This window comes from Labrus mixtus, chromosome 1, assembly GCF_963584025.1.
Source record: "Labrus mixtus chromosome 1, fLabMix1.1, whole genome shotgun sequence".
In the NCBI taxonomy this organism is placed as follows: Eukaryota; Metazoa; Chordata; class Actinopteri; order Labriformes; family Labridae; genus Labrus; species Labrus mixtus.
The window spans coordinates 23766023-23790542 of record NC_083612.1 but is presented as its reverse complement, the minus strand read 5'-3'; the positions used below and the strand labels follow the sequence as shown (position 1 = coordinate 23790542).

At 40.4% G+C, this 24520-nt stretch overlaps 2 protein-coding genes across 7 annotated transcripts in view; both read left to right on the top strand.

The window, feature by feature from the left end:
* Positions 1-1042: 1042 nt before the first annotated feature.
* Positions 1043-7540, top strand: aktip (akt interacting protein). Of its 2 annotated transcripts, none has more exons than XM_061039096.1 (10): positions 1043-1199; positions 1738-1829; positions 3253-3464; positions 3651-3715; positions 3858-3958; positions 4354-4442; positions 4756-4854; positions 5598-5705; positions 5840-5900; positions 6109-7540. In XM_061039096.1, exons 2-10 carry the CDS (start codon positions 1782-1784, stop codon positions 6214-6216), a joined length of 891 nt encoding a protein of 296 aa, XP_060895079.1. In that variant the 5' UTR covers positions 1043-1199; positions 1738-1781; the 3' UTR covers positions 6217-7540. The 2 variants fall into 2 exon arrangements, with proteins under 2 accessions (XP_060895079.1, XP_060895088.1); XM_061039105.1 differs by having other exon boundaries at positions 1735-1829.
* A 791-nt stretch (positions 7541-8331) lies between these two features.
* chd9 (chromodomain helicase DNA binding protein 9) overlaps positions 8332-24520 on the top strand; it is a 66595-nt gene continuing 50406 nt past the window's right edge. For 4 of the 5 annotated variants that reach the window (XM_061045969.1, XM_061045961.1, XM_061045953.1 and 1 more), the window contains exons 1-2: positions 8332-8465; positions 11626-13290. In XM_061045969.1, the coding sequence (XP_060901952.1) occupies positions 11734-13290 (1557 nt within the window). In that variant the 5' untranslated portion in view covers positions 8332-8465; positions 11626-11733. Of the gene's footprint in view, positions 8466-11625; positions 13291-18057; positions 18185-24520 lie in introns of those variants that run through there. The other variant, XM_061045986.1, reaches the window with a different exon arrangement.

Genomic DNA, 24520 nt, shown 5'->3' with positions numbered 1-24520 from the left:
CTGTGCACTACAGCAAAACATTACAATTAAGGCAATGGAAAATGTGTATAATTTATTAAAGTGCCCCTTAGTGCATTTAAGGGGTTCTTTGTTTATTTAAGTTAAAGCTGATCAGATAATGTACAGGATAGCCTATTTCTTGAGAGACTGAATTAACAAACTCCAAGAATTTCATAGACTGTAATATGAATGTTATTTATCAATGTATACATTCAATTATTGCACAATATTTATTTATGTGTTCAATTTGGTCATTTAGGGCAATATTAAAATATATCTAACTCACATAATCTGTTTTATACAAGAGAACTGAAACTTCAACTACTAATATGTAAAATAAAGAGACAATATGACACTTTATATCCAATACAGAATTGTAAAGGATTTTTTAATGTAGCCTATTCACTCAATAAAAGTTGAAAGCTTTTAAAAATGATACCTTGATGCACAATTTGGATTACAGATTTTTCTTGGCTGCCACTTGATTAAATGTAAAAAAAACAAAACTACATTAAATGTAGTCAACATGGTGTGGCCACTGCCACTGAGTGGTGGACATAAGCAATTAACCTTCTTGGAAGCACATATTTGGACATATCACTGTAGTAAACACACAGTTGTTCATAACAATAATTCCCTTTAGATTAGCCAGTGCTCTACGGCCTCTCTTTTTTCATTACTTAATACCTCAATGTGACTGCTGACACTCAAGAAGACTAAGCTAATATTCATTAATCATGTTTTATCTAAGGCTCTGTGCTGTCCTGCTTTGTAAAGTTAAAAAAAATCTACTGTAAGAATAGTATTTGTAAAACTAACAAAAAACGGTAGGCTATGGATCTTGTTTAGACCTATATATATTTTTATTTTTTTATTTTATTATCAGTATAATTTACCGTCCAGTGACAGCCACCTGTCCATCAAACACTTCCCCCCCTGTACGAGCCTTTTATTTTCACATGACAGAAGCGCCAGCAAATGAACTGCGAGGACGTCTGACTCATAGACCAATCACAAGCCTTTACTCCAGCTCAGAAAACGCCCCTCATTAAGGTTAGATTGAACTCCGGTTTGTGTGACTGACATGGGTCTCTGTCAAAGTATTTAGCCAACATTAGCTGAGCATTTTCAGGAAAAAGATTACGTCGGAAGATACAACATACAAGTAGAAGAGACTTTAAAGCTCTCTAACAAACACGGTAAGTGAACTACTAGGGCTGTCTTACGTGCCGGGGGTGAAATGAAAGGAAAAGTCAAGTTGTTAGCAACATTGCGAGCTAATGTTAAAGGTAACGTGAAGTTAACGAAATGGGATGAAACAACTTTACTGCTCGGACATTAACTACAACCTCAGCTTGATTCAGAGATAATGAAGTATTTGTTCAGGTTGTAGCTCTCTGTTTAAACCTTAAGCTGCTCCGTAATGTTTGCTAACTTAAAACTGTGTCGACTGACGATTTAACTCTGTTTCCTGAAGGTGTCAGGGTTTTTAATAGTAAAAGGATATTAACACTTGAAGAGGGTCTCTTGTTGCTACCATTACACGAAAGCTTACATTAGCTAGAGAAAACACTTCTTGAATGTCGACGTAAAAAAACACAGTTAGCATGCCAAGTTAGCACGAAGCTAAAGCTATCCCAAACATTCAGCCATGTACGTGTCTGTGTGAAATGTTGTGCTTGTTGACCTTAAGGGCAGAAAAAGTCATGTTTTTAAATCTCTCTGTCATCCCAGCAGCGGATGGCCCGGGCAGCACATCAATCTGAACCTCTTGATGAGTAATGAACCTTAACCCCTTCTGGAGCATGTCTGCAAATACAAGTCGTAAGGTAAAATTATGTTACCTCCTTTTTGTTCTACAGGACTGAAAACCAAGGATCCAAAAATGTATAAACACTTTGTCTGAAAGGAAATGACGTCACACTTGATGTGTTGATGTGTAACCTATTTCTAGAAGGTTAGGTTAAATATTAGTGTTGGAGAATTAAGCACAATTACTATACAAACCTAACTCATTTTAGTGTCACAAAGAAGTTTAATATTGTTTTATCCCTGCACGGGTGATGTACATTTCTTCTATAAGTCTATTTTTAATTGCACAGGTTTAAGTTTGATTCATCTACGGGTATTCTTTAAATCTTTTTTCGGGTTAATTTTTATGTATGGGGACGTCAATTTGTAACAAGTGTTTCATGTCATGTACGTCTTTGTAACCTGCTACTGGATGCTTTGAATTTCCCTCGGGATCAATAAAGTATCTGTCTATCTATCTATGTAATCAGTTGAGCTTCAATTGTTTTATCTACACACCAACACACCGTCCTCTCTCTCTCTTGTGTGTGGGAAACACTGGTATGGTATCAGCATCACCAACCCCATGTAAATGCGACAGTAAGGTGTCTGTGTTCAGCCTCTGCGACTTTGTCTGAAGTTTTGGACTGTTGCTTAATATTTGAGAAGGCTTGCTGTATTATACAGCCTTCAGCCGCTCTTGACAGTTTGTTTTAATCGAGGTATTCAGTCCTGTATGTGTTCTGAATGCATGTACTTTGTGCACCCTGTAATTTTTGATGGCTAAGAAATCTGTGAGTAGGACATGACTTAGCCCTGCTGCTTGTGTCAGTGGTTTGATACATTTGGCAAGTGCTAGTCTGAATTTCCACAAACAAATGGGGAGGAGTTAAATGTGGCATGGTGGCCTAACCCTGGTGTCGCAGGTAGAAGGCAAACCTTGACTATGGGCGTGAGGGAATTCCTTTTATACCTTGTCAGAGGAGCATTCCAAAAACATCTTGCAGTTAAGTCTGACTTCAGTAGATGTGAAGGCGAGAGCGGTCACATTAGTGCACTAGTCACTTTAAGCATTCCTGGAATACTTGAAGTAGTCATCAGAAACTTTGGCTGAACCATACTGATTCATTCCTGGCATGTGCAGATTTGTGTTTTGTGTACAGTAAATACTTCTATCATTTTTATATCTTCAGCAACATCTGTAAGTAACTATGACGGTTGTACATGTTATGTCTAGACACTGCTCCCTGATAAGCTGCATACCTGATGTAACTTAATAGGTTTGTCACAGCACACCATCATTACCCTGGTCTATTGGTCTGCTCTTAGTGCACACAGTGCCTGATAAACAGAAGCCTTTTCTTATCTGGCTGTTCAGACATGCTCTGTCTGCTTTTTCAAAGATGGACTTGCTTTTGCATCTAATGTTTATTCCTTTTTTATAACTCTTTCAAAATGCAGCAGAGACCTGACAACGAGGAACAGAGCGGGCACGGGGAGCAGAGAGCCAGCCCAGCCCGGCTGCCCTTTGGCAAAAAACAGCTTCCACCTATTCCTAAGAATGCAGCACCCATTACCAAACCTACAGCGACTGGCACTACAGCCCAGTCGGCCAATGGCACACACGCCTCCTACGGCCCCTTTTACTTGGAGTACTCTCTGCTGGCTGAGTTGTAAGTATTAGTCCAGTGTTAGATTTACACTGAGTCCTTTAAAAAAAAAAAAAATGATGGTAGCACTTGAAAACATAAAGGCATATTCTGCGTTGAATTAGGTTATGAGCATCCCAACGTAGAAGATCAATTCCAAGGTTGTTATCTCTTTTGTATTTATCTTACTTCTTGCCATGTGACCTGCAGCACACTGGTGATTAAGCAGAAGCTCCCTGGAATTTATGTCCAGCCATCCTACAAATCAGCACTAAGTAAGGACCCTTGATTTGAATATTTTACCATGTTTCATGTTACACTCACAAAATGGGTCTACTTTGCAAACAGAATTCACAATGCTTGTTTTAGTGAACTTTATACCTGTATTAATGAATACTGTCTGTTTTCCGACTGTAGTGTGGTTTGGGGTCATATTCATCAGACATGGCTTGTACCAGGATGGAGTCTTCAAATTCACTGTGTATATTCCAGATAACTATCCAGATGGAGAGTGTCCTGTAAGTTATGTGTGCTTATTGGTTTGATTAATATGATCTTTTAGCTGTGTGCTTTTGCACGGTTTACAACGGCAAACACTTGCCGGTATGTGTACATACTTGTGTGTACTTTTGTTTACCATGAAAAAGTTCTGTGTTGATACATCACGTAGTATTTCAGAATCTATGAAATCATTGTCAAGACATTTTTGCAAAGGCTTTGAAAAAAAGTATTCATATTTTAAAATTGCTTAAATGTTTGCCTTAATGTGTTTATAGTCCTATTAAAAACTGTCAAACCTCTATGAAATGAGCCAAAGTGTGAGTCCTCGGAGCTTTAATAAGTTGCTCTTTGAGATGATTTCAGAAATGCCTGATTTTACAGAAAAGTGAAAGTTTGTTGTGCTTTGTTTCAGAAATTTGTGTTTGACATCCCAGTCTTCCACCCTCTTGTTGACCCTGTGTCAGGAGAGCTTGATGTCAGAAGAGCTTTCAACAAATGGAGGTATCTTCTCTGCTCTTCTAACGTTCACACACTTAACTCTTGTTTTTTTTTTTTTTCTAATGAGTAATTTGTTTGCCAAATAAATATTTAGAATGATCTACTGATTTTTTTCTTCTCTTCAGTTGTGAAATATTTCTTCTGTCAGAACAAGAACATAACTGTAACTACAATTCTTAAATTGTGTGTAGTTTAAATATTATTTTTTATTTACGTTGAGTTCTAGTCGTTTTATTCACATGAAAATGGGATCTACTTTTGTTTTTCTGGGGGAAATGTAATGGTGTTTTCAGCTTTTTTTAAATTTTTCTTTTAGACGGAATCACAACCACATCTGGCAAGTCCTTATGTACGCACGGACAATTTTCTACAAGATCAATACCACAGAACCACTCAACCCAGAGGCTGCCGTGCTGTGAGTTTCTAAGCATCCTTTCAAATGCATTTCTCTTTAAGTGAGAGCTGAACCATCAACATGAGACTGGATTTATTCCATAAATGTTGTATAGACTAGTAGTTACTTTATCCTGGGTGTACATAAATAAAATTATTATTTTTCTTTCTTATGTAGCCAGTGTTCTCCCAGGTTTTTCTGTCGATTCTCAGTTTTTTATTTTTATAGAACATTTATTTTGAAAAGATGATTAATATACTTTAACGTGTTTTTGGTACTAGTCGGGACAGTAGGGGTAAATAAATGATTATTTGTGTGTATGTGCACAAAAGTAATACCACCTGCATAGTCAGGGCACTAGTTTGGCCAACCCAGTCAATGTCCTGGGGCTGTGTCTGAAACAAACCTTAAGTACATGTATTCATCAGATTGCGTTGGTCAGAGACAAAAACTCCCCCTCAGTAGGAGCACACAAGCAGAGCAGAGGAAGTGAGGGATCAGGCAGTGAAAAGCATAAACGCTCATGCTCTGCTGAAATAAAATTATGTAAATGCCATGAATGAAGTCTTTAGTGCCGTACTTTTGGAGTGGCATGAGATCGTTGCATGAATGCTGGTATCTTTATTTTTTTGTCTTTGACTCATTTTTATTGCAGACCCATGTACAAGCTTTTGTACTAAAAAAAACAAATCAGGTCTTTAGTTTCTTGTCAAAAGTCATGCCTCATATTGGTCATTTAGCATTGTTTTGTTTTTTACTTTCAGATATGAAAAGGATGTGCAGTTGTTCAAAAGCAAAGTGGTGGATAGCGTAAAACTATGCAACAGTCATCTCTTTGACCTGCCCAAAATAGATGACCCCTACGCAATAAGGTCAGTGAACTCGAGGTTTAATATCACTCAACCTTCGTCAATACAAAGACACTTCCTAGTAAATGATTAATGCAAGTACACTCTGACAGGGAAGAAGTTGATATCTCACATTGCGGCTCTTCTCTATTTAACAGTTTTTCTCCGTGGAACCCAGCCGTTCATGAAGAAGCAAAAGAGCGAATGTTCACACACAAAGTAAGTGAAAAGAAATAAAGCATGAAGTTTAGTTTTTTTGGTTATTTCTTTACAAAGTATTTGAGCTGGATTGTGCAGTTCACTGTAGTCTCCCCCCCCACCCCCGAGAATTAAAACCCAGTGTTTGGTTAAGCTGGAGTGGGTGCTATCAGCACTTTGGTTGTGGTGAGCCTGTTGTATAACTGCTAATTTACCTTTGTTGCTCTAGAGACGGCCAGAGGATCACCACAAGGGAACACAGGTGTCGGGGTTGTCTTGGGTGAAGCCAGGATCGACGCAGCCCTTCAGCAAAGACGACAGCCCTCCCCAGAGCTGAACCTGCAGTATCCTTGAAGCAGCCACTAGAGGGATCCACATGCATCAGATGCCATGCCTTTGGCTTGCATCCGCTGTTTATTGGGATCATGGTCCTTGAAACAGTTGGCAGAACTTTATATTAAATCTCCATGTTATTGCTCAGCTTTAAAAGCTTTGTAGGCATCTCCTCAGACAGCTTTAGAATAAGGAAACAAAGTTTGTATCATATGTAAATCAACGACAAATGGATGTCTCGGCAACATCATTTAGCCTGTGATGCAGTGCAAAGAGCTTTCTCATTTAGATGATCAGATCCATGCACATGTTGGGGAAAGGTGATACAACATGCTGTCCCAAAAGGAGCTGAGGAGTAGGAGAATAGCGGTTTTGCGATCACATGGGTAGTATAGTGGACAAGATGTTCTATACTACTTGGTGAAATTGGCTCAGGACTGTTCATTCATCAGACTTGGAATGTTTTAGTCATAATTGTGTGATGAAACTTCTAAATCCACACCTCTCCTATTACCCAATTTTATTGAAATATGTTTTATGTGTTTACCATTGGACAATGATTTATTTTTAATTCCACTGTGTAAACTGTTGTCTTACATGATTTGTAATATATACAAAGCAGAGCGGCAAAGTATGGATCTTCTGAGATGAGATGCTAAATAAGTAAGCTTCTGTATTTTATTGTCTGATTTTGAAATCATTTTGAATGTTTTATGTATCATTTGTTATTAAAGGTTTGGTGTGTAAATACTGGATGCTGTGCTCAGCTTTGACTTAAAGACATTTCTGCATTAATGTTTGGGTTTTCTACATGAATGGCTTGGTTTTCTTGGCTTTCTTTACAAATGTTACTAAGTTTCCTTCCAAATTATTTTTTCAGTCAAAGACATTACTGCTGGATTCCTCTATAGGTCTGAATGAAAATCAGACATATATATTGATAAGGTTAGTTTTTTTTTTTAGTTTATGAACAACACAACAGAGTTTTGTCCAGCTATGGGAAGCCACCCTTTCTGATTTGCCAGACTTATTTCCTTTGTGATGTCTTCATTGATGGAGGGCTCTGGTGTAATGGACTTGACTAAAATATAGAAATTGCAGATTTGGTGCTTAACCTGTATCTATTTATAATTGCAATAAAAAGCAAAGACATAACCAAATCTCAGTGTAATTCAAGTGCTGTCATTTTGGCTGTTACCATCGTCAACCTGGAGTATGAATGCTTCTTTTATGTAGCAAATCCTGCTCAAGTTTGTGAAGACTCGTCTACATTGACGAGTCACAAGATCTAATGCTTTACTCTGAAAACAATAAAGTAGTCACATTACGAATTTTTGTTTTTGCACTTGGCTGTTTTGTTTATGTAATTTCCATGTTACATTAGCATAATATACTTGAGTCAATTTATCTTAAAAAAAATATAAATACACTAGATTTGTAATGTCATACATCAGTTCCCGTTTTACACTTGAACCTAATGACATTTGGAACAACTTTATTTTTTTAAGAACTTGTATAGGAACACTACGAGGAAATTTTCATAATAGGGTACTCATTTTTATTTTAGTAATATATAATTTTTGTATTGAGGATTACAAAATGTCTGGGGGCACTGTACAAATCAGGTCATTCAATGACCATTTTTATATACTTTTGTTCAATTTAAGACTAAAATGTTACGACTAATACAAGTAAATTATGAGCCGATTTAGTGACGTTTCTATTGTGAAAATAATAAATTGGTCGAGGGCAGTCACCAAAAGAGCCAGCAGAGGTCGGTATGTATCCACAGAGGTGAGCAGCTTTTCCATTACAGTCGTGTTTGCATTGAGGAGTAGGGCCTACTCCGGTGCATGTGCGAAAGTAAAACCTCTCTGGATTGGCTCTGGCTCGTACGCGGCCATCTTATGCACTCTGTCAACATAAGGGCTTTACACACGAATCAATGATTTAATCAGCTGCTCTGCCGGGCCGGTTGGGGGCTGAACCCTACCAAAAGAGTTCATACTGGGGTGTCGGTTGTTGATTTACCACGGGGAGCTGAAATTGTTGCAAATTGTTGGAGGTCCAATCATAGAGGGGGTCACTTTTATGCAAATGAGGTGTTATCAGAGTCACGTCAGCAGCAGCGGTAGAGCCGCTGTGCCGTGGTCGCCAGCAGGAGTAGGCTACAAGTAACAACACTGTCACAACTTCGCCGATAACACTCTCCCTGTATTCACGTCCGGAATTCAACTTTAGTGTTCGTTCCAGGTAAGGTAGAACACTTGTTTTTGTGTTTTGTGACATACATTTGAGACTCGAGGAGTTAGGTTTTCATTCAGGCGAGGAGCTGTCAAATGTCTGACAGTCCGTGAGTGGTGCTCGCCTCAGCTGTCTGATGACACACCGCCTTGCTGAGTGTGTAGGCTATCTTCCTCGCAGGAATAACACCGGAATAAGACTTGCTAAACTTGTCCTCACTAGTTTCCCTTATGTTTCCACTTTAAACAGAAAGTGTCTTTGTTCTTTCGTAAAGTTTTGTTGGGTAAATTAAAATGCGTGTGGCTCATAAGGCTAATAAGTAGGCTACCCACTCGTTCGCGGTTCTTGGTCCTGAACTGACAGCGACCAGCCGGGCTCGGTCAGAACTGCACTTTGCATTTGGACGCTGTGACCGTGGGCTGGGACGTTTCATTGGCAGCATTACTTAAAATGAACAGGAAAGTCAGTCGAGCACCAACTAGTAGTAGCCTATTATCATGGACACCATCACTGTCGACCTCTCCATCCATCTCCGGCCTCCTCCCCCTCCTCCTTTGGCTCAGTGAGGAAGCGTCACGACACCTCTTTGAATCCCTTGTCTTTCCAAGTGACGCTCCGGTTAAGAGCACGTGTGAACCGTCTGACCAAACAACCCGGGGTGAAGGAATACTCTGAAACACAAATGTCCTGCGTGCATTTACATTTTTTCATACTTAACGAGCAGTTGCGCTCACGGCAAGCGCAACAAATTGCCGCTTCGCTGACTAATTAAACACCGCGCCGCAAAGAGCTGAAGCCATTGCTTGTTGAAGATGAAGAGGATGTGGCCGACTTCAGAGGTGAGCCCGGCAAGTCCTTAGGCTAATGAAGGCAAAATTCTCTACCAAAGCTTTACAATCTGAAAGAACCTGTAGCCAAGAGTGTCAATTCAACAGTTTCAATGTTTTGACTAAAAGTAGGTCCATGCGCGTCAAGTCACAGCAACAGTTTCACATTTTATCCCAAATGGGACAAACTTAACGCGTGCATCTTTAGTAATGTTCACCAATTTGGATTTAGGCTTAATTGTGCTGGTTTTAAGTTGGTAAACGGAGGTGCTCATTGTGTTATCCCCAGAATTCAATGGCGACCTACAGGTACAGTTATGTTCACAGGTGTTGTTGATAGGCCCTATAGGGCTTTTGCTGCACGTGATTGGATAATGCTGGCAACGTCACGATTGTGGAGGAAACAGCTGGAAGGCGGATACGTCTGTGCCCCAGGGCCAGATTCGGGGTGTTAAAAGGTTGATGGGGCTTAGCTAGCAGGCTTAGGGATAGCCTACCCTTGAAAAATCCGCTGGAACGAATTTCTTACTTCTTCTCACTTAGTCACCTCTGTGAGGCCAAGTCTTCAATTTGTTTTGGATCTTATAAACAGAATCTCTGTCAAAAAAGTATTTGAAATCTGTTTAAATGAAACATATTAAACAAAGTTGAGGGTTACTGGTTTGTTAATTAGAGGAGAGGACACTGGCACATGGTTTTGTTCTTGGCACAAACCAAAATAGACTCATCACTTTAATTGAGAACATCTCAAATGAGTAATTCTCATTAGAGAAGGTTTAATTATCACTCATGTTTGACTTTAAGTGGTAGTTTTCTATCATGCTCTAATTTTTACCCATTGACATTCATGCACATTTTTTACTCAGTATTCTTACATAAGTACTATTGGCTTTCTCTTGTCAGGCAGTCCTCACATTCCTTCTGTTTTTGTTTTTTGTCTTTAAGTGTTTTACAAATCATCTGTATGTTGCTTATGAACATAGTCATCCAAAGGAGAAAAACGTGACAAGAGACAGTCAGATTGCAGGAGAGTCCCATGATTCCCCAGGAAACAGAATAGTAAACAATGCACATGCGTCAAGCTGAACTGGGGAGTACAACCCAGACTGAAAACAGGAAGGACTAAATGCCTGTGTGTAAAGATTTGTATTGGTACTGTTGACATTAGTTCTTGGAAGACTGGCAGTGTTTAAGGAATGTGCCTACTGTGCATGACAGTAAGCCATGAAAGCAAGTGTATTAAACGATAACACCATTTAAAAAAAAAACTTATTTTGTTTGGTTTGTGATTTTAAATTATTTAAGGCTTAATGTTTTTGGAAAATTTGAATTATTTCACCCTATTTTAAATGGACTGCTGAAATAAAGCGTGCTACTTATAATTAAATTAGTTTACCAGTATAAATCAGGTTTACAACATAACACTGGGATTTACCTTGCAGCATCAGTATCACCTGTACTCAGTCCTCAATTTCTGGGATATATTCTATTCAGACAAGTATGTTTAAAAACCTTTATTATCAGGAATGGTGACAGAAAATGCCATATTCCTTCCCATTTAATCTTATCAGCCTGCCTATAATTTTAAATCTAACAAAAGTATCTGAGCACCTGAGATACTGAATAAAATGTCTGTTCATTTGTGATTCTGTGTGCCTGGGTTCATAGCAAGTCAGCATATAATGACTGACCTGGGTAAGCTGCTGTCATCTTCAGCTTGTCTGTGGTTGCAGAACACACACACACACACACACACACACACACACACACTCAAACGACCTCATGCCTGTGTCCCTAGCTGTTGAAATTCTATCAGCTGTCTGCACCTCCCACACATTCTGCAGTAGCAGGGCAGGCAGCTTCATTGGTTGTGGTGGTGGGGGGTTGAGGTGCGTTTTTGTTGAGGTTCTTGTGTGTGTGTTAAATAGGAGGGGTTATAGGAAGATGCTCCTGCTGGCTGACGGTTGGTTTGAACCAGCTGCTTCGCTACACACATGAAAGGCGGTCTTGATGGATAATTGAAAGTGCCAAATTTATCTCAGATCCCTTTGATCTAGCCATTACCTGCCATTTGAAAGCATGGACATTCATGCATTTATTTTAAGGGAACTGATGATTAAAATAAATAGTGAAAAAATATGGACTAAATGAGGTGTCATGTCATTTCACTGGAAATGATTTATGTACTGTGTGTAAATCATTGATTATGATGACTCATTTGATTGTAAACAGTGTTCTGATGTTTATCTAGACCATACTTTACTTTGCAATAAGTCACTGTTATTATTTTCTCATATCAAAGTTGATATTTATGTTCGTGTCCTTTGTTTTATTTTTGCCAGGTGCACAATATAATGGACATGCTGTAGCTCTGGTCACAGTGAGGCTCATTGGGACCAGATTGGATCCAGTGGAGTTTCAAAGGTTCCAGTTCACCTCCAGACTTTGCCATGGATTTCTTTAATGACCCCAACCTGTTTGTTGGGGGCTTGGAAGGGCTTGATGAGGAGGATTGCTTCCCCTCAGCTCCTTCACTTGTGGATGAGCTAAATCTCAGTGCTGACTTTGAGCCACTCCAAGTAGGGCCTCTAGGGAAGCACCAAGACATGATACCACCAATTTCAACCCAACAAACCATGCCTGTTTACGGTGAGCAGATGACTCACTACATTGGTATAAAGGGACAGAATCCTATGGGCCAGGCTTTTTCTGGTACACGGGGTCAAGGTGGTGGTGGTGGTGGTGGTGGAGGCATGATTGCAGATCAGCATGGCCAGTACCACAATGTCGTCATGAGCCAAGCACCTCAATCCAATGGACTATACTGTAACAGTGGCAGTCCAATGTGGGGAAACCAAGACCAGAATGGGAATATGTACCACCCCTTGTCTCAACATGAGCAACAACAGCTTTGTCACCAGCAGCAGCAATTACATGTCCGACAACAACAAACACCACAGCAGCAACATCACCCGTCTCATCATCCACAACAGCAACAGCAGCTGCATCAACAGCAAAGTCATCGGCAGCAGCTGTTAAACCAGCGCCAGCACCATCAAATGAGCACACAGACTTTGTCTTTGCAGCAACAGCAGCATCATAATTTCTCTTTTCACCAGGGAGGTCAATGTCACGTTCCCCATACTCAGCAGGTTCAGCACCAATTAGCTGTAGGAGGACCAAGGTTCCACTCAAGGGCTCTACCAAATAAGCCTTATTTGGATCAGCAAAATGCTTCTCTGGGTGAGACATGCATACCACCACAGCAGCAGCTGCAGCAGCAGCAGCAGGGTAGCTACCAGCTGCCCAAGGGAGGTCAAGCCTTCTCTAGAGCAGGACCGGAAGACCCTAACCTACACTTTCCCATGCATTCATCACCTGTGATTCACTCGCTGCCCACATGCTCTGTCAGTTCTGCCACTGCTTACCAAGCGGCTCAGTACCCTGCCTACCCTGGAGAGCCAGAAATACCCCCCCTCAGCCAGCAGTCTTTGTCCACAGCCTCTGAGTCTAGGCCCACAACCACCTCTGCACCCCTGACTTCTACAATGCCTGAGCTATCAGGGACAGCAAGTCAGTTTTCATCCACAACTGTTATGAGTCAGCAGCGCACTAGGGCATCAGTCAGTCTGACAGAGGAATGTCCTTTTCGGGCCCTACATTGTTCTGGAGAAACCCAGGGAAACTGCAAGTCATCTGAGATGTTTGGCGAATCAATGAGCTGCTACCCCAGTACAGTCAACCATCTGCCCTCCGAGCAGCCTCAGAGCTGTGGGCCTATCAACACTAATGGATACAAAGCAACAGGAGACAATCTCCTGCAATCACAGGCTCAGGATCGAGACATGGAAGGCCTGGAGCCTCCTGATCTACTGCCTGACCTAATGCCCCAGCTGGAGGCTGCTCTCAACCAACAGGATGACTCCAGCTGTTCTTGGGCCAAGTCCAGGCAGGAGAGGGGAGATGAGGAAAGGACACCCCTACCTGTTGAGTTCAAAGGAGGGAAGGTAATACAGTGCTAAACATTTAAGTATGTGTTACTTTATTATAGCGCTGCAGGCAATTTTAGCCACACTGCACAGGAGTAATCATTTAGGGGAATTGTGGTTGGGTGAAGGCTAATACGTTGAAATTAATTTAAATATTTAGAAGTTATCTCGACTGTGCATATCAATGTGTATCGAAGACTAATTCTTTGCTGATTTAGTGTGATCTTCCCAGCCTGGCAGAGAATCTGGCCATTCATGTAATGTTGAACTAACTATCCTAGATAGCACATGTGCTTGTGTGGAAGGACATATTCAATCAGTGGTGGAGTTGGGGGAGGTGGAGAGGCTGCACCTAGAGCCATCTGAAAGCCTGCTGAATATGATAATGGTCTGTCCAGCCTGGCCTGTATCTGCCCTGTATTTCGGCAGCAGGTCAGGCCTGATTAGGCTGAGAGTGGCAAGAGTGTCTTCAGGACTTAGCTGTAAGCATACTTAGGGCTATATCAAGATGTGGGTCAGGGCAAGCCAGAGGCACTTGCACACTGCTTCGCTGGAGTGTGGGGGAGGTTGCACTCAGTTGTGGAAGCTGCCACACTTTGAGTTTCTGTATATGTGTTTTTCAGTGCACGTGCACATGCGAGAGAACAGGCGGAAAGAAAAGAGCGTGGTGGAGGAGAGTGGTTGGCACTTCAGGGAGGGGGAGGGGTTTGGAAGATGGAGAGAGCAGGAGCCCATGGAAAAAAAAGGAGAGCTTATGAAAGAAAGGGACAGAGAGGAAGAGCATGAGAGGGAGAAGAGGAGAGGGGGAGGTTGGGAGAATGCATTAGCTGGCTGTAACAGGCTTCAGGCGGTTCCTGGATCTTAGTTGGATAGTAACCTAGCAGCATCCACACAGCCTCCTGGCCCACGAGTGACACATGACCAGCAGCAAAGCAACAGATGTTTCTTCACAGTCTATCCTTTTAAAAAGGCATATGATTTTCAATTAATCCTTTTCTTTTTTTATAATATAACATGTACCAACAATAAGAATCAGAATCAAACCAAATAAAACACATTTCTAGAGGGTTGCAGAAACAGAGTATCTTAAACTGGACTTATAGACATTGAAAGTCCCCAAAGAAATATTTCACAAAAAGATTGGGCCTCATTCACTAATATCTGCGTACAAATTGTTTTTACTCTGTGCATAAAATAAGTGCAATCGCAAAATCATTGTCGGGATTCATGACACGTGTGTACCAGCCATTTTTCTTCTCTCCACCTTGGGTATGTTAGTGAATCAGAATCATTCTAAATCTATAGGCGTGTGCCCGCAACCCGCAATCATCATACTACCACTCCCCATCTCTCAATAGGACATCCGATTGGCGTATCAGCACGAGAGCGGTGAGGTGGAAACAAGCAGAAGTTGCAAGAGATGGCCCCAAACAGCAAATAAGATCGGTGTGTCTGGAGGCTTAGATGCCATTACAGTGAATTACATAGTTGCAGCATTTCGGTACATGCATTGGCAGTCGGTATCAGCTGATAAGCCCTTCGTCACACTCTTCACACATGTTTTGACGGTCTGATGCGCTGTCTTCTGAAGGCATGGGCTGCAATTTCTTACAGAATGGCTGGATCTTCACACTTTCTTGGATGTAAATCAAAATCATGTACTGTATATTCCCTGCATGCGCTTAAATAGGCTCCAATTAATAAGCTGGTTTTGGTAACAGATGCGATATTTCATGGCAATATTTGTGGGAGTGGTCAACGATTTCAATATGAACATAGTCATATTCTTGATTGTAAACTCTTTTATTTAAGATGAAATATTTTAGATTAAAGAAGAATAATAAGGATGAAAAGGCATACATTTTATGGTTATTTAATACATTTAGTCAATGCATTAGTAAATTCACGTTTTTACATCTTGTCTGTGAAACATATAGGCTATTTGAAAATTGTGTTTTCAATGGCCCGCTAACTGGCAAGTCTGACAGTCGTTTTTAATTCCACTGACAACAAATACGTTGAAAGAACCAACCTTTTCAGTCTACACCAATGCATTCATTATTACAATTTTACAGTCTCTGTTTGAATGACTCTAATCTTTCTGATCCATCTCATAATTCTAGAAGAAATGTGTTAGGTCCTGCCACTTTTGAAACTATACACCTATGCCCATGAGACAAAACACACCCTGTCTGTTGAGTATTATTTATTTTCCCCTAACAGACAGCAGGCCATAAATCAACTAGTGGTCAGCCTAACCAGAGCTCATCCATACCGGCCATTTGCCCACTGCAAAGGTCCTTGATTGAAATGAGGCCATGAACCAAAGGCAAACGAGCAAGCCTCTCCCTTTCTGTGTCAACATCCAGCCCTGTGTTGATGCTTACAGGCTGACTGTGCTATTCATGTGCACTGATGTGTGAAGAGCCTGCTGATGGTGTGTTTGCTGAACAGGCAAGGTATCAGGGGATCTGCCCACTCCTCATTTCTGTGGTGAATGTGGCTAATTAGGATTTCCAATTGTTTAAATGGTCAGCTGCAGCTGTAATAAAAACGCACAGTTCAAGATTGAATAGTTGTCCCATGTCACAGTATTTAAATATTAATTTGGGTAAAACATAGTGTCTTTTGCAATGGATCTGATGAACAGATGGGTGTTGAACTTTAGCCAGTCATCTAAATAATTACAGCGAAATGTTTGTGAAGCTTAAATGTTTTCATGTCAGCAGTCTGTCTTTATAGTCAGGAGGTTAAGAATGATTTATTCTAGGTTGTTTTTAAAGTGGCAGATATTTTTTTTAGATCTGACATGTACATGTGTAAACAGACCATTGTGAGTTATATTGTAAATCAATGCTTTTTGTTTTCAAGCCAGATAATTACAGTTCTAAACTCCCTTAGGTCATTGTAGTGTCACATCCTGAGCTGCTTACTCCATAGCTAGGCAAGAGTGGTCTACAGACACTGGTCAAACATTTTAACATGGATACGTGCTAGACCAAAAAAGTTTGTTCACATAAACAGTTCCACAGTTGTCTGGAGTGTGTCTGGTTGTTCCTACCTTGAGCAAATCACTATCTAAAACTTAAGTTTGTGGCAAATGAAGCAACAGTGTGCCATATTTATTACAAAATCTCTGCAGAGGAAGGCAGCCAATTGGTGGAAGTGTGTGTCACTGTGGGTTGCACAGGACAGATGAATCCTGTAAAAACCTGCTATAAAGCCTGTAACATTAGCAAAATAAAATCAATTTATGTCATTTATCAAATGCAGTGTGTAAAAAGATATTTTTTATACACTGCGTTACTTTACATAACTTTTCCATTGAAAATCCAGTTGGATTGTTGTGGATTTACCTTTGCAGATTGTGGTTCTGCAACAGCGCGGTAACAAACTTCCTATGTTATTATGACATAGTACTTGTACTTTTCATTCTCATCTGTGTTATTGATTGTCCCAGTGTTTTGATTCACAATGCATTACGTCCCCGTGGAGATGCGAGAGGTGTGGCTTTTCAAATGAAAGCCCCTTGCAGTAACATATGAGTGATGTCACTCAGGCTTTGTCCATTAATATTTACATTCTATACGCAGCAGTAGCACATTCAAAACAAGTTTTTCTGTTGTACACTAAGTAGAGTAGTGGTGTCAGTCCTTCCCTTTGGAAATTATAGGAGCCATCATTTATATGTGTAACTTACATGGGTTACTATGTTTGTTTTGCATACAAGAAACTAGTGACTGGTTATGGACTGCATAACTCCAAAATCTGTGTTATGTAGCTGATCCTTAGTATGTTAATTTCCTACTTTCTACAATATCCTTAAATGGAGTATGTATAGTTTAATGATTGCAGCAAAGTAAATAAATGTAAAAAAAAGTAGTAGTTATATTATATAGTTAAATACATTTATTTTGTCTGCCAGTTACATTTTCTGTCTGTTTTAAAAGCATGTTGTTTCAGATGTGATCTTAGTCTCATGGACGTTTTATCTGTTCTGGTAAATTTCTACATCTTTTCTCTTGTCATGCCAGTATTCTTAAGAAAGCTTTCTCAACGACTCGTTTTAGAATTGTTTCCCATGCTACTAACTCGAAACTACTGTATGGCTAATGATGACCAGGGCTGCTGTAGCCACTACAGCCCCTGGCAGTGACACTGAGCAATAGCCTCCTCCCCGTCTGCTTGTGTTGCTGGGTTAGATTTATTATCTGAATGGGTATCGCTGTTCACTCCTCTCTACCCTGCCTTGGCCTCTGAGCTGTGTCACCAGTATGCAACTTAGAAGGTGTGTGTGCATGCACTTGCGAGTAGGATAAGTGGTGTATTGGTGTTTGATATAGCTTTGTTGCTTACTGACCTCTCTGAGGTTCATACAACTGCTAACAGGACAGGGCAGGCGATGCCATAATAAGCCCTGAAACTTGACACCTTGCATCGCCCTGGCCCTCACCCTAACACCCACATGCACCACACACAGACATTTTGCACACTCGCAGTAAAAAAAACAAACCTTGGGAAACCTGCTGCTTCAGTGGCCACATGGTGATAGGCTGTGTCATTCACACGCTTTCTCTGATCACCTCCCCCAACTACATTCTCTCTCCCTCCCTCTCTGTCTCTCTCTCTCTCTCTACCCCTCCACCCACTCCCTCTGGCTCGCTCTGTCAAGTGCTCTGTCTGTTTGCATCTGGCCTCATTGGCCTGTCTGATTGGAGGCCTGCCAGATAAGAGAGGGAGGCGGGGGATAATGAAGGGTCAGAGGTAAACAGGAAGTCAGGCGGTCTCTGCTCTGGGTCGGAAAGGGAGGGCTCAACTGGGAGGAGCTGGTGTGAGAAAGAGGGAGGAGGGAGTTGTACTTGGATTGAGTGTTTCAGGAGCATGTGGGAACCCTGCCAGCCCAAAGTGCACAGTAGGTCTGAATTTAAAGTATGCTCTTTTATTCTGCTTTGCTGTCCTTCCTTCCCTCTCTTGCCTCTTTCTCAAGGGATTAAATGGCATTGAATATTTTTTGCGGGTGAAGGGTGAGTGAGTGCTAGCCCAGCAGTCAAATATCAAGGGTTTTTTGTGTATATGTGACTGGAATGTCATGTTTTTGTGACAAGACAACCTTCTTTGACATGTGTTGATGTTTGACTGGCAAAGAAACTGAAAGGTTAAAACACGAGTCTCTCCGGCTTTAGAAAAACTCTTGAGCCACTTGATGAAAATGGCATGGAAAACGGTTATATTATAGCCTCAGTGTAGGGTGCAACAGAAGACTGTATAAAAGGAGTGCATGAAGGAGTAATCTAATGACCCCTTTGTCCTTGTGGTTACAACTGACACAATGATTTTTATGTTGTGGTGTGATGAAGGGATTGTCTGAAAAAAAACAAACAAGCTAGAACACCTGAATATTTACTCGAGCTAAACTAATTTGGCCATTTTAAAGCTAGTCAAGTCTGAATTTCTGTTCCACTTGATACATGTCTTTCTTTGACATAGTTTGACTTTGACAGAACTTAATGTCGGTCACATTGTCGACAGAGAAAGCAGTTGGCCTACTGGTTACTGATTTGTAAGTTTAGCAAACAGGTTCATGTCAGTAAGAAGTCGTTAGCTCGTTGCCATGGACGCCAGGGTTGTAAGTCGAGACTTTGTTTATTGAGTGTTGTGCTTGTATTTTTGAACACTCAGTTTCTGTTGACGAGGCAATAAAATCAACTGATACTCGCTGTTAACTTTTGAAAAAAAAAAGGTTCACTGTCTGAACTGTCATCATGTCCATATCTGTCTTCACTTGGAGTGACTGAAGTTACAATACTCTAATTAAGGCTGACAAGAGGTGAAAACACAAAAACAAAATATAATACTGGTTGTAAACACTTTTGCATTTTTGACATAATTTCTTGTACGGCCTTTAAGGATGTATTCAAATAACTGATCAAGGGTGGTTTTATATTTCCTCGGTTTTAAAGCCCCTTTAAAAACGAGTGGTAGTTATTGATACGTTATTGTCTGATTATACAGAAGTCACTAGAGTCTTGGAGTCATATACTGTATAGTCCTATTGATGTACAGGCCTCTTTTACTTTGTGGATTAAAATGTGTTTCTAAGTTCGAACAATAATGAGTGTAACGAAACATCGCCACCTCTATCAGGACCTGTTACCTAGATGTGGCCTTTTGTTGTGTTAGTGCACTTCTACTTCAAAGAGCTCTACTTTGCTGAAAAGGGATTGACTGATTAAAAAAAGAAAGAGTTAGAAGATAGTTTATATAAGTATGATACCAAAAGTGAATCAATCCATGCATGTCTAGAAACTTAAACTAGGTTGTACATAAGTTTAAAGGTATTATCTATAATCTGCTGAAAGTGCAAGTGAGCAAATGTCTGTCAATTGAATGGACTGCTAGAGTAAATTTAGTTAATGTTCGACGTATCAAAACTACACACACACACAACTTATTTAAAGTAAAAGTATGCTAGAATATTATATCAAAAAAATAGTGGAACTTTATTCTCAGTTAGATAAAAAACTGTTTGACTTACCTGCAAACAATCTTACATGTCGTTCTCACTGACTTTTCCAGCAATGAGTCATTAACATGATTTGTTATTGATTAAGTGGTTTTATGCTGGAGGAATACAATCATGTAATAATTCAGTCAGGAAAACTATTGTCATAGTTAATTCATTTATTGCAAAATGGGCTGATGACTCTGCTTTAAGGATTCTCCCTGGGTTAGCTGAGCAGCATGCCAAAAGCTTTCCAGGGAGCGCAATGCTAACCCCCCCCCCCATCCCCTAGAAAGGAGGAGGCTGGGGTTGTGGAGGCAAAGCTTTGCGAGAAGCAGCTCAGTATGAGCAGCAGTAGTGTAGCAAGGATCCGTGAGAAGGAAGTCATATTTAAATGGATTGTCTAGTTATGAGTATGGGTTGATTTTATGGGTGATTGGTTTGTGGGTGATTAGAAACAATGATACCATCAACAGGCTGTCAGCTGAAATACAGTTGGGGCATATGGTTACATTGCCCTGCAATGAACTATAGCACATAGCTTCAATTCATATACAGGTATCAGAACCAGATAGAGACAGGGACTCAAAAGCAGACTCACACGTGGCTGAGTTCAGGAAAAGGCAGAGTTTAATTACAGTTCAGGTCAGTACACAGGAAGGCAAATCTTCGAGGCAAACAAATCCAAAGGGAGGGGGTCAAAATCACTATAAGTCTACTAGGAAAAATGCTGGAACAAGGTGACACACAGGAACACACTACGAACTGGCAACATGAGGGAGGAAACGCAGGGATATTTACACACAGACAATCAGGGCAGGGAGGCTCAAGGCAGGAAAACATGAGGAGCAGGATCTGAAAGACAGAGACAAGGATAAGTACAAAATAAAACAGGAACAGACAAAAATACTGAATAAATGAGTAAAAAACAAAACATGACACTAGGTAACTTTACGGATCCTGTCAACAGGTGAATAAAAAACATTTCACAGAGGATTGTGAGAAAGTGCCACGTAATTTTCTTTCAAGCGCTTCCTTTCGTTTTTTTAATGCGTTTAACCATCAACTTCCTCAGTCAAGTAGCAAAGAATAAATCTTCTTTTAAAAGACATTTGTTTTTATCACATTTTTCTATCAGGAAGCACTTGACTTTATTTCCATTGAAATGTTTTCTTCGTCATCATTTGTCTTTGTCTTCCAATGCAGCAGTCACTCTGATTGTCATCATGATTGGCTGTACTGACATGAGTGGATTTGTGAGTATTAACATCCACAATGGATAAATGCAGAAACTAAAGATACTGAATCAATCCATTGCACACCTACACAGCTTTCTCTCTCCGTATAAATCATTGTAGGCTTTATATGGTCTTTATCTGCTTGTCTGCTAGCACACTAAGAGTTCATAATGATTTGGCTCACAACACATACATCAGACTTATCCTGTTTTTTTGTTTGTTTGTTTTTTTACATTTTTTCAACAATTCAACAATACATTTTAATTCAGATTCATGGATGCAACATGTTATGCATATGCACCAGATATGCTTTACACAACCCTATTCCAGGCATATACAGAGTATATAGGACACTGCCCTTTGGTAAAAACACAACATTCCTTGCAACAGCCTTCTTCCTCACAGTTTAAATAGTTTTGATATTTTTCAAATGCTTTTGTAAACCTCTGCTGAGGTTTATTGAATAGAGGTTGTCTTGTTCATGATTTTTGCTTTTTTTGTTGTGAGAAGCCACTCTAAAGACACCTGCTGCTCACTCAAAGGATTGAAATCAGAGCAGGGGGGAAATAATCCTAACTTCAACATATCCTGAAGGCTGCAGGCCGATTACTGACCACCTCTGTCTTGCTTGTTTGCTGGTGAACGTAGCTGCGTCTGTGTGAGATCCCTTTTTACACAGGCAATGGCCCTTCTCTCACTTTGCAAAGCTTCAATAATGAAGGAGTTGTTAAGGTCTGGCAGTCAGCCCCTCGCTGAATTCACCCTCCTTCTCATCCTTCCAGCTTCTCTGTCCTTGCACAGTCTCTCTCTCTCTCTCTCTCTCTCAGTCTCTCTCTCTCTCTCCGGCATCCTAGGGATCTCCTCTCAGCTCCTCTCTTTAGTTTGCACCAGTATTCCCATAAATGAATGGCATTATCCGGCTTGCTTGTTTTGCACAATTCAGCATCACTTCACTGCCTGGTGTCTGAAATGTATATCTGATTCAGAGAGCACTGCATTATTACTCAGATCATCCAAGGCTTAAATCAAGCCATATAGATGAAGGTTTACGGTTTCTGTTTGCGACACCGCATGTTAAATACACAAAAACCATAAGCTGGTCAATATGCAAAACACATCTCTTTTCTGAGGAACAGATGAATCTGTCTGCACAACAGTCACTAATTTATAGCCCAATGCTACTTTTGGGTTCATGTTGTCAGCATTAGAGTCTCATTTCAAAGGATCAATGAAATGCTGTAAGTTTTCTGTGATAAATTCACATTTCGGAATAAGGAGACCAAAGCAAAATTCGTTTTTTTTGTATAACGAGTCGGTTTTCATTTGCTTCGGATATTGTTTATATTGTTAAATTATATTTGTACTCAGAAGCCATGCACTCCTGAAAATTCCTAGAACATCTCTGGTATGCTGCCTCTGAAACCTTCTTTAGTTGGTTGTTCACTAGGGGTTTAACGGTTTTTGTATTTGTCCCGAAGCGTCATGGTTCAGACGTCACGGTTTAGACATAAGATTATGTCTCAGCAGAATAGAAGTTCATCACACATGGCAGTATCTACACCCCAATCCAGAGGTGCTCCTAACTGTTTGCTAACTTCTATTAAACAACAGACAAAGAAGAAGCAGACACAACAAAGAAGAGTAATAAACGATACAAAGATGCCACGGCAGGAGTGAGGAACATGCTAATAAATATTAGACGGCATCACCCAGATGTGCCGAGGCAAAATAAATCAGTTCATTTAAGACAAATGAGACCTGCAGTTTGGAGTGGGGAACTGTGTGAAGTATCTACAATGACACAGCCTGCTGGTTTGTGAATCACAAGTCAGCTGCTAATTGAGAGGGATGTCCCTCAGTGGATGGATTGCTGCTCGCTACACTTTGGCTGATGCTTGCTCTTCTTGCACACCGTGCTGACCCCTAAAATATCATCCTAGTTCTTGCTGAGTGAATGCCCCCTGAGCTGACACGTAAAGATGCAAGAAGGGCAGAGTTAGAATCACTGCCTGCTCTTCCCTGTCACAGGCTCTGATTGGCACAAAGCCAGGTTAAGGATATACTCTGTATTCTGTACACATCTATAACTTAAGTCACAGCTGTTTTACACAGTAGTTGGAGACCAGAATAAGGTTAATGAGGAAGCCAAACGGAATCAAGACACAGGACAGATTAGACTCAATAAATTTACAATTTTAAAACTTTTGTTCCTAGCTTTTCTAATTTCCCCTTTGTGTTTTTGGATTTAACTAAATGCAATTCTTATTGTACTGTGAAGTGATGATGGTAAAGGTCTTCTCTCTTTACCATGCAGTCTTGCTGTCTCCTCACAGTCACCCCCTAGTGTTCAACCCTGTCCTAGCCAGATGTCTAGGCACAACATGCTGTACCTGTAACACCTAACATGGATCTGTCTGCACTAATGAACCTTTTAGTTAACAGTAGGAATGGCTGAGCTGAACTTGATTAACATGAGGGAGTTAATTAGCTTAATGAATAATTAGGAGCTAATGTTCTGCCTTTGTTAAATCCTGTTGGATTTGAGTTGCTTTGGACTGCAGCAGTGACGTCCCAGCTCATAGTGGAGTTGTATCCACTTTACTATTTATTGATATACAATTAACCAAACATTAAATAGGCCTGTAAAATCAATTGAATTTTAATCCCGTTCACAATTTTGGCCTTTCCACAATCAAAGAAACATTATTTATGGCTATTATTTACACATATTTATGTTGCTATCTGGCAGAAATCATAGATTGGCTTTTTATTCTCTAATTGTGTTTTTATCATCTAATTTTTTGATGCTAGTAGTTTTGAACTTTATGAGGCATTTTCAGAAATCTGGATTTTTGTTTTAAAAGAACAAAAGTTGACAAAGATACCTGCTGAACCAGGACCCTCTCAAGCCTAAATTCCAGCAGATGCCTGTTCAGTCCGTCTCCGCTCGGTTACTACAGCGGCGCTGATAGGTTTTCACTTTATTCAATGAGTGTGCTTCCACTGGCTTCGCTGCACTGCGTCATAGCTTCGTCTCAGCTCCCACAGTCCGGAGGCCTCCGCACAGACAGCAAGGCTTCTATTTTTGCCAGATGCCGGAGCACGGCGCATCAATTTACCATAGAAAAGATCGAGCTGGACGGGAAGTCAGAATCCGAAACAAAATAAAAACAGCCAGTTTATTTTAGGAATAAAACACTCCGTTTTGACGGTTCAGACCAACGACCATATGTGTTTGTTTGTGTTTTAAAATGTTTTTTATACAGTTTTATACCACAAACATCTTTTTAGATAAACCTTTTTACTCTTCTGACTAAGTGTTTTTACACTGCAGGTTAAAGTCACCCATTCACATACTGATGGGCTTCTATGTAAGGTGTCCATCAGTATCAACTTATCCCACTGGGATAGGTGTCTTGCCCAAGGACACTTAGGCTGCATGTGCTGGGGATTGAACCCCTGACAATCCGATTGAGAGTCCACTGACTCTACCACTGATCCACAGCAG